This window comes from Phlebotomus papatasi, chromosome 2, assembly GCF_024763615.1.
Source record: "Phlebotomus papatasi isolate M1 chromosome 2, Ppap_2.1, whole genome shotgun sequence".
Taxonomy (NCBI): Eukaryota; Metazoa; Arthropoda; class Insecta; order Diptera; family Psychodidae; genus Phlebotomus; species Phlebotomus papatasi.
Window position 1 is genome coordinate 100,306,683 of NC_077223.1, and position 14,521 is coordinate 100,321,203.

Sequence of the window (14,521 nt, forward strand, 5' to 3'; positions counted from 1 at the left end):
GTACTATGTAGCTTTTATTCGTTGTACAAATGGTTTCCTCAAGTAGATTAGAGTTTCGTTTAAATAATGATATTAAAAAATTTAGTATCCAGTTCAAAATTACATAAATCGTATGCGAAGGTGAAAACTTCACTGAGCCTTCGCACAAAATCACTACTAAAATTTTATTTTCCTCAATTTTCCCCTTTAATAAATTTTAGTATTGCTCTTACTATTACCATTTCAGTGTCTAGAATCTAGATCATTCCGTGTTTTAATCTCATAGGCTAAGGTCCTTGACAGACCTGAGGATTAGCCGAGAGACGGCTTAGCGAAATTATATTAGAAATAATGGTTAAACTACATTTCCATCATTTTCCACTAAGTCGTCTCTCGGCTTAAGTCGTAAGTGTGTCTAGGGCATAATACGGGCTTCAGACCTAAGGCTTATGCCCTAGACACACTTACGACTAAAGTCCAGAGACGACTAAGCTCGTTCATAGCCAAGTCAGTTCCTGACACACTACGAACGAGGCTTAACATTTTCTGGTACTCATAAAACATAACTTTCGTGGGTTTTTATGCAGATATTTCCACTGAATTGCACTAATACTCTTTCGAAAATGAAACAATTTGTAAATTCATGTCTCAGTACACGTTCAATAATTATTGTTAATTACAATTATTTGTGAGGTGGAAGTTAACTCGCGACTTAAGCCAATTTAGGCGATTCTAGTGAATAATTCTTGTTGTTATACGTGAATTGTGAAGTAAATTTACAAATAGTTTCATTTTCAAAGGACTACTAGTGCATTTCAGTAGAAGTATCTGCATAAAAACCCACGAAAGTTATGTTTTGTGATTGCCAGAAAATGTTAAGCCTCGTTTGTAGTGTGTCAGGAACTGACTTGGCAATGAACGAGCTTAGTCATCTCTGGACTTTAGTCGTAAGTATGTCTAGGGCATTAGCCATATGGCTTAACTACTCTAATTCCTTATCAGGCATAAGTTTTTAGGGAATTGTTGTTTAGTCTTAAATATTAAGGGCAAAAGATCCATTAGATTTTGAAAAATCAATAAAATTGTTTTTTATTTAGATTTTTGAGACTTTCGGGAACTGGGCTAAAGCTCCAGTCTGAAACCGGTATAAGATAGTTACTTTGCCCATTTTTCGCTAATAAATGATAAATCCCTTTTGTTCTGTGCGTCTCATAATGTCAATGGCCCTGAATTATTCCTTATAAGAATTTCCCAAGGTTAAAATTCAAAGTGTATCTCAACTTCCCATTTCTCATCATATTTTTATCAAATTTGTATTTTATGATAGGTCTTCAATTTCGAATCAAATGACTTCGGCTTCTAATGAAGGATGCATTTTTTAAATTTGGAACTGTAAAATCGTAATTTATACAAAGACAATCACAAGTTCGAGCATTCTGCAGATTTTCCTTTGCCATTGATTTTCTCATGAAACTTTGTATTTGTCGCATTTGGTTTTTAAAAGAAATGCCGGGGGAAAGGGTTGGAATATCATTAAAATATTATGTCATCGAGATTGTGTGTGTGCCTCGGAGAGGTCTTAAGATCCAAAGCCACAGCACGAGTCACGACTTTCGCACTCTCCTCGTTCATGGTGTCCATTTAAGCTGGGCTGGTCGCATTTGAAGAAAAATCCAACGGAATGTGTTGAAGTCGACGAAATTTTGCCGAAAGGCGTGTGGAAAAAAATTGCATGAGACTCGCTTGATATTTAAATTAGAAGCCGCGTGTGAGATTTTACAGCGATTCGGAGGCCTTCTTAAACATCGAAAGGGTGTTCCAGCTTTGGACTTTGTAGCTGATACAAACTATCCACCGGATGCACTCAGGCTTGCCCATGGATTTATTGGCATTCAATGGAGCATGGACTCGTGAAGCCCGCACAATCCCGGGCTATTCGATGTTTTATGTCTCTTTGTGTGCTGAAGCGCGAAATTCCGAAAAGGCATTTTTTAGTGCATTATTGAGATCACTTCTGAGGGACGTTCAAGGCCTCGAATTCGAAGGAAAAAAACTATAAATATACAATTATGTAATACTGACAAAAAAGCATCATATTGTGCAACTTTTTGCTCGACTTCTTGGCTGCACTCAATCGACTTGTCGCTCGATCAGCACTTTTTTTCTTACAAACTTCTCCCTCACTTCCAAAGAGAGATCGCGAGCTAATTTATTTGGCAATTCATTTGGTCAGACTGATCTGACATCGTGGGCTTTTCGAGACTTTCGCACATTTTATTTATGACTGCACTTATCAACGCTCAAACAGAAGCTTTAGCATGAGCTTCGGCGTTTTCGTGATTGCGGAATTTTAATCTAATTATAAATTATGCTAAAAGAAATTGCAAAGACAGGCCGGAATGGAAATGAATTGCATAGGGTTAAAATTTGTCATTTTTTATTGATCAACTAGATTTGGTAGTATTTATCATTCTTTAACTGTAACTAGATATATTTATAGTTAATAAACTTGTTAGACAATTTCATTAACCAATTATAAATGCAATAATAAAACTTAAAAAAATGCTTTTAAATGGAAATTTTCGATTTGGCTTTTACGCCCCGCCCATATAGAAATAGGTCACGCCCTTTTGAAAAGCGTTCTAACTCTAGTGGGAAGTCACGATTCTGAGGCTAACGATAAAGGGATCTGGTTTTTCTGAGAGGATTGTACGTAGGGCTAACAACCCTCTCTCCGTAAAAGCAAGATTGTTACGAAAGCTCGCAAGAACCTTTGGATAGGACGGACTTTCAATAGCGGCCTATTATCTTTACATCCACCAAATGCCAGCTGAAAGCTAGTAAACAATGAGCCTGAAGGGAAAGGAATCAGATGACATCGCCTTATTATTATTGTTATTATTAATCGAGTCGAAGTGATACTAATAAGATGTCATCTGATCCTTTATCTATCAGGTTCACTGTTTACAAGCTTTCAGTTGGCATTTGATGGATGTAAGGATCAGAGGTCGCTGCCGAAAAGTCCGTCCTATCCGAAGTATCCCAGAAAACGATGGAAGAAGGTACAGGGTGGCTGAAAAAAAGCAACAAGATTCAAAGCTCATAGCTTCCAAATCACTTGTGATAGCGGTTTCATATTTCGCATAATTATAACTCATTATATTGGTTAAAAGCTTATGAAATCATTTCCGAAAATGTTTTGTGAAACTTCCTTAATCTGTAATTGGGAGCAGCTAGTTAGGGCTCTTCAAAACCTGAATGTAATTAAACTTTTTATTTTTCGAAACATATCTTGGTACAAGGATACTTGCAGCATTTTTAAATACTTCAATGGACATGTAAAAAAAATGCTACATCGCTAGTCATCGTCCTGAAGGTATAAAGAAGCAAATTGCATCACTGAGAGAAATCCGAAAAAGTTAAAATAACATTCCGGAAATGGTAATTTTACCCTGCAGTATTGATCCAAAATCGGTGTAAATTTTACCCTTTTTAGGTGTATTGGGGGTTAAATTTACCCTTGATCATGTTAATTTTACCCTTAAAAAGGTGTAAAATTAACATTAAAAAATGTTGATATATTTTTACACCTAAAAAGTGTTAAAGTTATGAGGAAAAAAAGTGAATCGCACCCTCTTTTTTTCTCAGTGGTCATTTTTGCAAACAAATGGTCCGTGAGACACGTATATCGGAAACAATCCTTCAACAAAAATTTTAAAAGGACCTTCATATGAGGTTTAAAAAATCACAAAAACGACAAGATTTTAGCGATCGTCAAAAAAAATGTATACTCGATAGAACGAAGAAGTAACTTGGTTTGCACGTTTAAGGCCTGTTGCAGAATATCGATTTTTTATGAAAAAAATGTTCCAATTGACAAATTGGTCAGCAAACAATATATGATTATGTCTACATGAAGGAAAAAATTTTTCGATAATTTTAATTTAAACATTCGAATGGCCACTGGAAGTCAGAGATCACCGTATTTGAAGGTCAGGCCTTCCGTGATGGCAAATTTCCACTGTGATTTATGGGTCGTATCGTCAATATGAATGCCAATGTATATTTGGAAATTATTCCGGAAGGATCCCTGAAGCCGTACAAAAATATAGGTATACAAAAAATTTCGAAAAACGATTCTGGAAGTTCGAACAAGACTTGGCACCGTTGCAGAAATCACACGCCAAACAAGATTGGCTAAAATACAAACAACGTTTCCTTTTTCGATTTTGGAGCACAATGACCTCAATGAAACCCGGATACAAAACTGCTTGACTTCTCCAAAAGACGCATTCTGTTGGTCAAGGATAGGACTAAAAAGTAGCGAAGTGTCGATGAGCTGAATAGACAGCCCTTCGTCGTAAAGGGTATTCCGAACGCTGGCATTCGTGCAAACTACGATGCATTTTCTGACTTTCTGACAGACTTAAGACCATAGTTCAGTCAAAATAAGATTGTATTGAACAAAACCGATAATATTCTAAAATTTTGATGTATATACTACCATTCGGACTTTATTTAAAATGAAGTTAAAAAAAATGAGGATATTACAGCGTCGTAGTTGCATTTTTTACAGCCATCCTGTAGTAGGCAGTGTTCTTAAAAATCTGAGGATACTGCTGAAAGAAGATTAGTTTGACTGGTCCGCTCTCAGGGACATTTCAGCCATCTAAGTAAGTAAATAATGCCAGGTTCAGACTGGAGGTTTAGCCCAGTTCTCGAAAGTCTCGAAAATGCAAACAAACTATTTTCCTTATTTTTCAAAATCTAATGGACCCTTAATATCCAATCCTAAACAAGAACTTACTCAAAAATCTTGCCTGATAAGGAATTAAACGCATTAAGCCATATGGCTAAGCCTTAGGTTTAATGCCCGTAAAAGGAATAAACAAATTAACCACATTCCTTCATCCATTTCTTTCGTTCCGATCAATCTTTGACTCTTTGTGGTAGCGGTAAAAATTCAGTATTGAACCAATTATGAATCTTTTGTAGAAACTAATTGTTAATTTGATTGTAAATCGGTTAAAATTTTAAGTAATGCACAACGCACAATAACTTTTGTTTAGTAAACATGTTTTTGACATTTCAGTGAGAGTGAGTGAGATCTAGATCTAGTCATCTCGCTCATTCTCATGGGAAATTTTGAAAACATGTTTACAAACAAAAGTTATTGTGCGCTGGTCATAATGCTGAAATCGTGAGTAAAATGTTTTCTCAGATAAGATTGCTAAACAATATAATTAGATAAATTAATAGAAAGAAAATCTTAAATTTTAAAACCTGAAAATATTTAAATATCTTTGATAATGGAAAGATAAGGATTTTGTGAATCATCTTGCCATGTAAGATCGATAAAGCTGAGCAATATAAGTTAAAATTCACAAGTTCGCGCGTTCCGCAAAGCTGAGACGCTTTGCCATCTTCTTTTATTGTCTGTATGAACCCTTATTACAAATGGTAGGGGAAAGTACCCATGCTTTGCACGGTCCCAAGCTTTACAATGCCTAAATTTTTCGTAGGGTGGAGTAACCACTTATCGCCACTTTTAGGAAAAACTGAAATTAATTTAATTATAATTTTTTAAACCCTTATTTTTAAGTAACTTAAATTTGACACAAAGTTACTTAGATATGTTGTCTATAGATATATCAAACTAATAGTTCCTGAATTTAACGGTGGATTACTTAAAAAAATATATTTTTATTAAAAATTCAAAAATAACCACTTCTCGCCACCTACTTGAAAAGGCCCAAACTCAATTATTTTGGACAATATTATTAAAAAATATATTCAGCGTTGCTTTTTCTTCCCGATATCCTTTTTATTACTCGTATTATATGATTTTTCTTCGATTTAGCTATAGGTGGCGAGAAGTGGGTCACTGGCGAGAAGTGGTGACACCACCCTATGTTTTTCATTAAATGTAACTCGTCTCTTCCATATTTTAAAAACTAGAGGAAAGTGTCTTGTTTTTAAAATATACAGTGCCCGATTTGTAATCCGGATGATTGGGAGACAATGTGACAGATGTCCGCTTCGTAATCCGGATGGATTTTTTGAATTTTTTCAACGTCTCGAAAATATAATACAAAGTTTATTTTTGTAGAAATAGAATAAAAGTTTTAAAGAAGCTTAAAAAGACATAATTAGAGATTTCTATGCTATTATACTTCATTTATTAAACAAAAACATCACAGGATAATTCATTTTCATTGCTGAACACACATGCATAGGGTAGAGTAAGTACTTTTCGCCACTTTAAGAGTTGACACCCTTATAATTCTTATACTTTTTGTCGAAATAAAATGAAATTTTGTGTACAGGTGCTTTGAAGCATTGTCTCTCTATTGAATCTATTTATTTGCGATAAAAATCAATTGAAAATTATACTTGTTTCAACTAAATTCCGCAAGGAGCGCCACTTGTAAAATGCTTGGAAAAATGAGTGGCGAAAAGTACTTACACGGCCGAAAAAGGTAAGTCCTATTTCACCACATCCGAATTTCTTTATTTTTTTTTTGAAAAAAATTATTAAAAATGATATTGGAACAAAGTTCTGTTAATAACAGATTGACTTTCAGTGAAAAAATATCGAATGCTGTACAGCAAAAACATAAAATTATGCAAGACAATTTGTCTGAGCGTTGACAAGTTTATTAAGAACTCCATATTTTTTTGGTGACTGTTCACCTTCTCGAGAATTTCACCAGATATGATTTTCTGATTCGTTAGGCTAGAGGTAACGAAATAACACTCATTTCGTAGTTCCATGAACTCAATTATTCTCTTAAAACGTGATTTTAATTTAGGTGGCGAAAAAGTGCTTAGTGGCGAAAAAGTACTGACTCTACCCTACATGCCATCAAAATTATTTTGAATGTAACCGTCGATAACTCGTCCGGATTACGCCGATCCGGATTAGAAAGCGGACACTGTACTGTGGAGTCATATTTGTTAAGAAACGTAGGACAAATTTAGTCATTGTAAAGCTTGGAACTGTGCAAAGCATGGGTACTTTCCCCTATTTTTAATTTTCTCTAAAAATAGCACCGCTTATAGTATTCCAAACACATAAAGTTTTTTTTTTTAATATTGAACAAACTTTCTTTGGGCAATTGCTCGAAAGCTCTGAAGATCAACGAGTTTTGAGCTATAAAAATTTTATGATTGCTCTAGAAAAAGGCATCGATGCTCTGAAAATAGATTTAAATATTTGAAATTATTCAAATACCACCACAAATAGCTAAAATCGCACGAGACTGTTACCAAACATGGGATAATTTGTGTGATCTTGACATTCCTTTTCCCCAGAGCTTTCATTGAAAGTGCTTGTTCAATGGATTAATTGCAAAATTATTCGAAAATTGCTCTTACATAAGGCTCAGTGGAAAAGGAAATGTGCCAAGGAGGTGCAGAGAAAGCCGTTAGATTGTGTTTCATTGCAATTTCTGCGATGTTTCATGCAACTTTTTGGGATGATGATCTTAGGATCTGGGATACTCTGTGCTGGGGGATTTATGAGGGGAGTTGTTTTTTAGAGAAATTGTCGCTCTGTCGAGTTGGTGGTTTGTAAATGAACCTTATGCAATACCTGTGATGGTCTTGACCTGGAAAAAAATTAACCAAAAATGATCATGTTTCACAGCGATCGCGTGCTCTGCGAAACGAGGAAATGATCGCGTAAGAAAAATCTTGGAGACTTTTGTTGGTGTCCCCATGTGGAATACGCTGGAGAAGTTGAAGAGGGAAAAAAAATTGAGGCAAATTTGCATAAAATAGTATATGATCGGTGTGTGTATTTAAAATGAGAAATGGATCATGCGGCCGAAGGCGGCCGGCCAGACAACTTTTACAAGAGCGCACGATATTGATTGCACAATTTTTGCGTACGACAAAGGCTCACGGCTGGTGGTGGAATTTATTGAGTGATCCAGTATCTTTCCTCCAATTTTTTCTTTCTTTATAGCCTATCCTCCACCTTCCATTGAGATCTTGGCGGTGGACTGAGAAATCCCAAACAGACATCATCGACCGCGACTTGGCTCTTGGCGATCTTTTGTACACATGTTGCGAATTGAAAAATAAGTCATAAGCAAAAAAGAGACACAGTGAAAAGATTTATTTCACTCTAAGCTTTTTTTTTCATGAATTGAAGTCAAAATAAACACACAAAAAAATAAAAACAAAAATGAAGGAAGACAAAAAAAAAGATCACGTAAAAGATTGGCAAAATTGGGACAAAAGTGAAATAATTAAAGTATTTATTTTATACAAATTATCATAAGTAAAAATAATTGTACAATTATTAGTTATTTATGACACTTTTATCACAAGAAGGTAATATTTCAAATGCAAATGCACGCAAAATAATTTTCTCTTTTTGCTGATTTCATTTTGTTCTCTATTTTTTTTTCTTCATTTTGTTTTTTGTTTTGTTTCTTCTTCTTCAAAAAGAATAGTTCTAAATTAAGAGAAAAACTAGTAGGAGCTTAAGAAAAGTATAAAGGTAACAAATAGATTTAGGACCAATTGGTTTTGCTGTGTTGGGAGAAACGTTCTTTGATCGTTTCTTGTGAGTTCCAGTGACAATAATTGCTGGGTGTCTTTACAAAAAAAAAATAATATACAGAAGTTTTTTTTTTCAATTCTTAAATAACAATTACATAGAGAGACATTATATTTAGATTAGCTTTTCATAGAGAGACAGATAGACAAAAAATAAATTTGCAGAAAGATTGAAAGGATAGAGAGAGAGAGATAGAGGAAGAATCTATAAATTAAATTAAAGTTTAACTTTGAGTATCTGAAATCTCTATGGGGGGTTGCTCTAGGCTTTGCGTTTTTCTCTTCTTATCTGTGGAGACTGTGAGTCGCCGCGGCGGACGTCTTACGCCTTCACAGCCCTCTTGGCCACAACTCCGTGCACCTGATCGCGGCTGTTTGTCACCTGTGCGTGGAAGCCTGTTTCCCAGTCGGCGTAGTAGTTCACAGTACGGACATTACCATCGGGTTCAACCAGGGAGTATTGACCCCTGACCACATCACCATCGCGCTCCTCCTTGGCTTCTTTGATGTCACCGGTGTGGGGATCGTTAACACCGTATTCGTAGGCATAACGAGGATGGTCATCCTGAAACGTTACAGAGATAAGGGATGACTATTGGCGAACGGATGATTGAAATGGGATGAAAGTAATCTAATAAAATTTTGGTCAGCTGGAATACAACTGGGAGTAGACGGAAAACTTAGGTCCTTCTTGAATTTATCCGTTTTTCCGTAGAAAACGGAATGTCGAAGAATAAAACGGAGGCAATCAAGAATGGTCTAGGGGCCTCGACAGACCTGAGGGTTAGCCGAGAGACGGCTTAGCGTAATTATATTCGAAATAAAGTTTAAACTTCATTTCCATAATTTTCCACTAAGTCGTCTCTCGGCTTAAGTCGTAAGTGTGTCTAGGGCATAAGTTTTCCGTCCATCGGCACTGCTAATAATCTAAAATATTCGAATTCTGGATTCCTCGGAATTTCTGAGGATTCCTTAAATACCCAAGAGACCCCCTGGGTTCCTAATAGACTTCCTTTATTTCCCAGCGTTACTCATGAGCCCCCGGACTTCTTATAGCTTTCTTGGGTACGAAAACCTCACTCATGGGCTCGTCATCGGTAAAACTAGCTCAATTCCTTGCAGTGGACGACTCCTTACTCCTAATAAGTTTAATTCTTTTTATATTGTAAAAGACCTAGTTCATCCTAACCGTTATGCAATCAAATTCAAGTTGACATGTAAAACGATAGTTACGCTAGTGTTGCGCCCTCTAGTAGGATTACAAGTTAAGATCAGAAAGATAAGATCGAGAATCCAGGGTCAACCTTCATAATTTCCAGATCGCCGCTCCCATAAAACAGCTTCATAGCTTTCGGGCCCTCATGTAAGCTCTCTAGATTTATTTCCTAACGGACTTTGAAATATTTCTTAAAATACTGACCGTTAGTGACAGTAAACCCTATGGGCAAGTTTAATATTCTACATTAGATGAACCAGAACTATTTGAATAGGTGTTTAATAAATAAAAAGGATCCTAAAACGAAAAGAAGTTCCGGCTTCAAAGGCCGGAATCGGAATTATAACAATTTAAACAAACTGTAAATCTTAAATTTACTAGTTTTTACAATTTTTGTTTATTCATATACTTGTAACTCATGCCAGAGCATTCTAAAATTATCATTTATTTGCCAATTTTTGATTTTGAAATGCTTTTGTGATTTTTGATTCTGAAACCGGTAGGAAGATTACTCAAAGGATATGTCATAATTTGCAGGTTACGTCTGGATAACTTATTTCAAGAAAACTGCTCATGTTCGTCTGAACTAAGAGCAAGACTACCGTAATTTACAACTGAACGTATGGAGTACAATATAAGTTAAGTCAGGAAATTCTGTCTGAGTTTCGTACTTCAGTTTTTATTTCTTACCTAACTTTTGTATCCTGTCTTAATTAGATTTCGAAGAAGATCTTATCTAGGTTCATCCTATCTAGGTTCAAAATTTCGGATATATGAAGAAGAGAAACTAGACCAAATTTAACATTTTGATTTATGTTTTAGAATTTAGAAGTCCGACATTTTGATAAATTTTGAAAAGAAACTCCCTCTTCCTTCAAATTAGCTTTGAACCATCTACCGAATTTTAGAACAGGCGTCATCCCAGAGCTCTCCTCAATAAGACCTTCAAGATCACGATACCCTACTATTGAATTTTTAATTAAAAGTCAACTTACGTAGTATTCGAGGTGCTTCTCGCTGACGGTCTTGACGACAGCTGGAGCTGCGGCATAGGCGACTTTGGCGGCAGGGACCACGGAGTGTGTGACAGCGGGAGCAGCAGCAGCGTATCTCAATCCAGCGCCACCGTAATATCCATGTCCGGCATATCCTCCGTAGCCTGCATATCCTCCGTAACCTCCATATCCATGTCCAGCGTATGAGGTATAAGCTGGGGCAGCGTAGGAAGCAACGGCTGGGGCAGCAACAACCTTACTGTATGCTGGAGCAGCGTATGAAGCAACAGCTGGGGCAGCATATGAAGCTACAGCTGGAGCAGCAACAACTTTGCTGGTGTAAGCTGGGGCGGCGTAGGAGACGGCTGGAGCAGCATATGAGACAGCTGGAGCAGCAACGACCTTGCTGGCATAAGCTGGGGCGGCGTAGGAAACTGCAGGGGCGGCAACGACTTTGCTGGTGTAAGCTGGGGCAGCGTAAGAGACAGCTGGGGCAGCAACAACTTTGCTAGCATAAGCTGGGGCTGAAGCGTAGGTGGCAACAGCAGGAGCAGCAACGACTTTGCTAGCATAAGCTGGGCCAGAGGAGTAGGTAGAAACAGTTGGTCCATGGGAGTAGGTAGCGACAGCAGGAGCTGCAACAACTTTGCTGACAACCGGGGCAGCTGTGTAGGAAGCCACTGTTGGGCCAGCATGGTAGGATGCCACAGAGGGTCCAACACTGACACTGCTGTAGGCTGGGGCAGCGTAAGTAGCTACAGATGGTGTAGCCACGAGCTTACTGAAAGCAGGTCCAGATGAGTAGGTGGTGACAGCTGGTCCAGCAGAGTAGGCAACTTTAGCAGGGGCTGCATAGGCAACCTTGGAAACAACTGGAGCAGAGACATAGGCACTTGAGACAGCAGGAGCAGCTGAGTAAGTGGCATAAGTAGGAGCAGCGACGACTTTAGCTGCAGGAGCGTAGGTAGCAACTTTAGCTGGTGCTGAAACATAGGCTGTAGAAACGGCAGGAGCTGAGGAGTAGGAAACAGCAGGAGCAGCGTAGGTGGCAACTTTGGCAGGAGCTGATACGTATGAAGCCACAGCTGGAGCTGAGACGTATTTGGATACAACTGGAGAAGCGTAGGTGGCAACTTGAGGAGCTGATACGTAGGCAGTAGACACAGCAGGAGCTACAACTTTAGCGGCTGGGGCGTAGGTGGCTACTTTAGCCAGAGGGGCGGAGTAGGAGATAGCTGGAGCAGCAGTGGCGTAGGAAACTGCTGGAGCTGACAGAACCTTGGTGTATCCAGGGGAGGAAACGTATGAGGAGTAGGCAGGTCCTGTGGCGTACTTTGTAACTGGAGGGAGGTAGGCATTGCTTACTTTGGCTACAACTGGAGCAGCAGATGCATAGGAGACAGCAGGGGCGGCTGTAGCGTAAGAAACAGCAGGAGCTGAGACAACCTTGGTGTATCCTGGGGAGGAGACATATGAAGCGTAGGCGGGTCCTGTGGAGTATTTGGTCACAGGAGGGAGGTAGGCACTGCTCACTTTAGCTGCTACAACTGGAGCAGCAGTTGCGTAGGAGACAGCTGGGGCAGCAGTAGCATAGGAGACTGCAGGAGCGGCATAGGCAACTTTGGTAGCAATGGCTGGGGCAGCGGTAGCATAAGTCACAGCCGGAGCAGCTACGGCCACTTTAGCCACTGGAGCTGCGGCATATGTTGATACTCCAGCTGTTGATGTGTAGGAGGAGAGGCCAGCACTTGTGGCATATCCATAGCCAGATGGAGCCACAGCGGCATATTTGGAGGATGGAGATTGGTCAGCAAGGACCACTCCAGCTGTCTTGGCGTATGTGACGCCAGGAGTGTAGGCATGAGCACTGTATCCAGGCACAACATTTGTCACTTTAACAGCTGGTCCTGTAGAGTAGGAAGCGTAAGCTGGACCTGCGCTGTAGGCACTGTAGGATGGGCCCACTGAAGCATACTTCACAGCTGGGGCTACACTGAGTTGAACTGAAGGGGCTGGGTAGGAGTATCCCACTGAGTCTCCGTGAATACAGTCTGGTTGAGCTGTGGCCGTTGCTCCAGCAGCCAGAGTCACCACAACGAGGAGGGCTGCGAATGCCTGGGGAATATCAAAAAACTCCTATTATATCGCGGATATAGAAACCTAGTACTTATTAGTTTTATTTTGAATTACTAGGATCCTAGTATTTTCATATTAGGAACTTAGAAACAAATATTTTGGAAAAGTGTAATTAAGCTTTCTATACCTTACAGATGCAATCTTAGCTTAAATGCAAGGATTCTAAATAGCAAAAATCCTAGGTTCCATTACTTATGGTTACAATGATGATGAAAATGAATTTAGGAACCAATCTCAAATCCCTTTTTTGAAGAAATAAATAGAAAAATATTATAGAAATAATCAAGATTTTGTACCTTGAACATTTGAAGGACTATTATCTAGGTTCCACAACATTTGACAAAATGTTCATAAATAAATAAATAGTAGGTTTAGGAACCTAGAATTAACAAGCTTAACAAATGTTTACTATTCGTCGATAGGAAATTAAAGAAACATAATCCCAATTTACATAGAAAGCATCTGTTAGATCCTGGATATTCTCACACTGGATATCTAGGAACTAGGTTCCTTTTTAAATTAGGTTCCAAAATAAAAGCAAAAATTTAATTCAATAATATGATATTTTAGAATGACACTCATTTAGTATTTGGTTCATTTTAGGTTCCCGGATCCTAACTGCCAGAAAAAAACTGTAATATCCAGGTAACTTAGAATATTTCTCACGGCCGTGAATTTTTTATTTAAACTTTGACACCACTGCGGTTTACGTTGGCCGTTAAGGTAGTTCTGAGCACGATCCTCTGAATCAATTAATTCAATATGATCTCAATTGCAACCGAACGCGATCGCTTGAGACATACAGTCCAATTAATTTGAGACAGGTGGAGGAAAAAAAGTAGTTTATCTTGGGATTTTCTGCTGTCGCTGGTTTCGAATTTCATTTTCAATTTTCTCGCTAATTGAAGCCATAATTAAGTTTAGCAAAAAAAAAAACACTGATCACGATCAATGATCCTCGGATTTTCCAGATCATTCATAAACTTCACTGCACTGTTTTTGTTATTTTGGTATTAATCCTTGAGGGCTGCATCCTGCGAGTGACTCACCTTCATTTTCATTCGCAGAGGAATTTAGGGGATGAACGGCACTGTAAGAGGATCACTGTGAACGATTCGCGGATCGCTCGATTTTTCTGCGCACCTCGATGGAAAATGCGGTGTGATCGGAAGAATGAAGAGAGAAAAAAAAGGTGGAAAAATGTTTTGTGAGCTAATGTGTGGGAAAAAGAGGTGTAAAAATGAAGAACGTTTCGAATGGAGCTCTACTTTGTAGAGCACAGTGAGACTGATGGACGGCCAATCCCTAAGATCGCTTTTATACCACAGTCGCGAGATCCGCACATTTTGCCCCATTTGATCACCAGCAACGTCCAGTGGAGCTTTGGAGGCCCCACCGCGATCTCAATTTTTGCGAAGGATACAAACACCGATTTGAAAAACCAGATCGTCGCTCACACACATGCCACTTCTTGGGCAGATCACCAGATCGATCTCTTTCTCTCACCTGGCTCACCTGGTTACATCACTTTTTTCCTCTCGGCTCGCGTCTTGGCACTGGGTGAAAAATTTTTGGCTCATGCAGATGATGGAAAAAAAAACGAGGAAAAATTCATACACATTGGCAG

General features: G+C 38.5%; 1 protein-coding gene across 1 annotated transcript; it reads right to left on the reverse strand.

The window, feature by feature from the left end:
- Positions 1-8,077: 8,077 nt before the first annotated feature.
- Positions 8,078-14,186, reverse strand: LOC129800394 (paternally-expressed gene 3 protein). Its single transcript, XM_055844739.1, has 3 exons — positions 13,944-14,186; positions 10,759-12,873; positions 8,078-9,112 (listed from the first exon to the last, which is right to left on the reverse strand). The coding sequence occupies exons 1-3, from the start codon at positions 13,953-13,955 to the stop codon at positions 8,870-8,872; spliced, it is 2,370 nt and encodes a 789-aa protein (XP_055700714.1). The 5' UTR covers positions 13,956-14,186; the 3' UTR covers positions 8,078-8,869.
- Between the last annotated feature and the right edge of the window lie 335 nt (positions 14,187-14,521).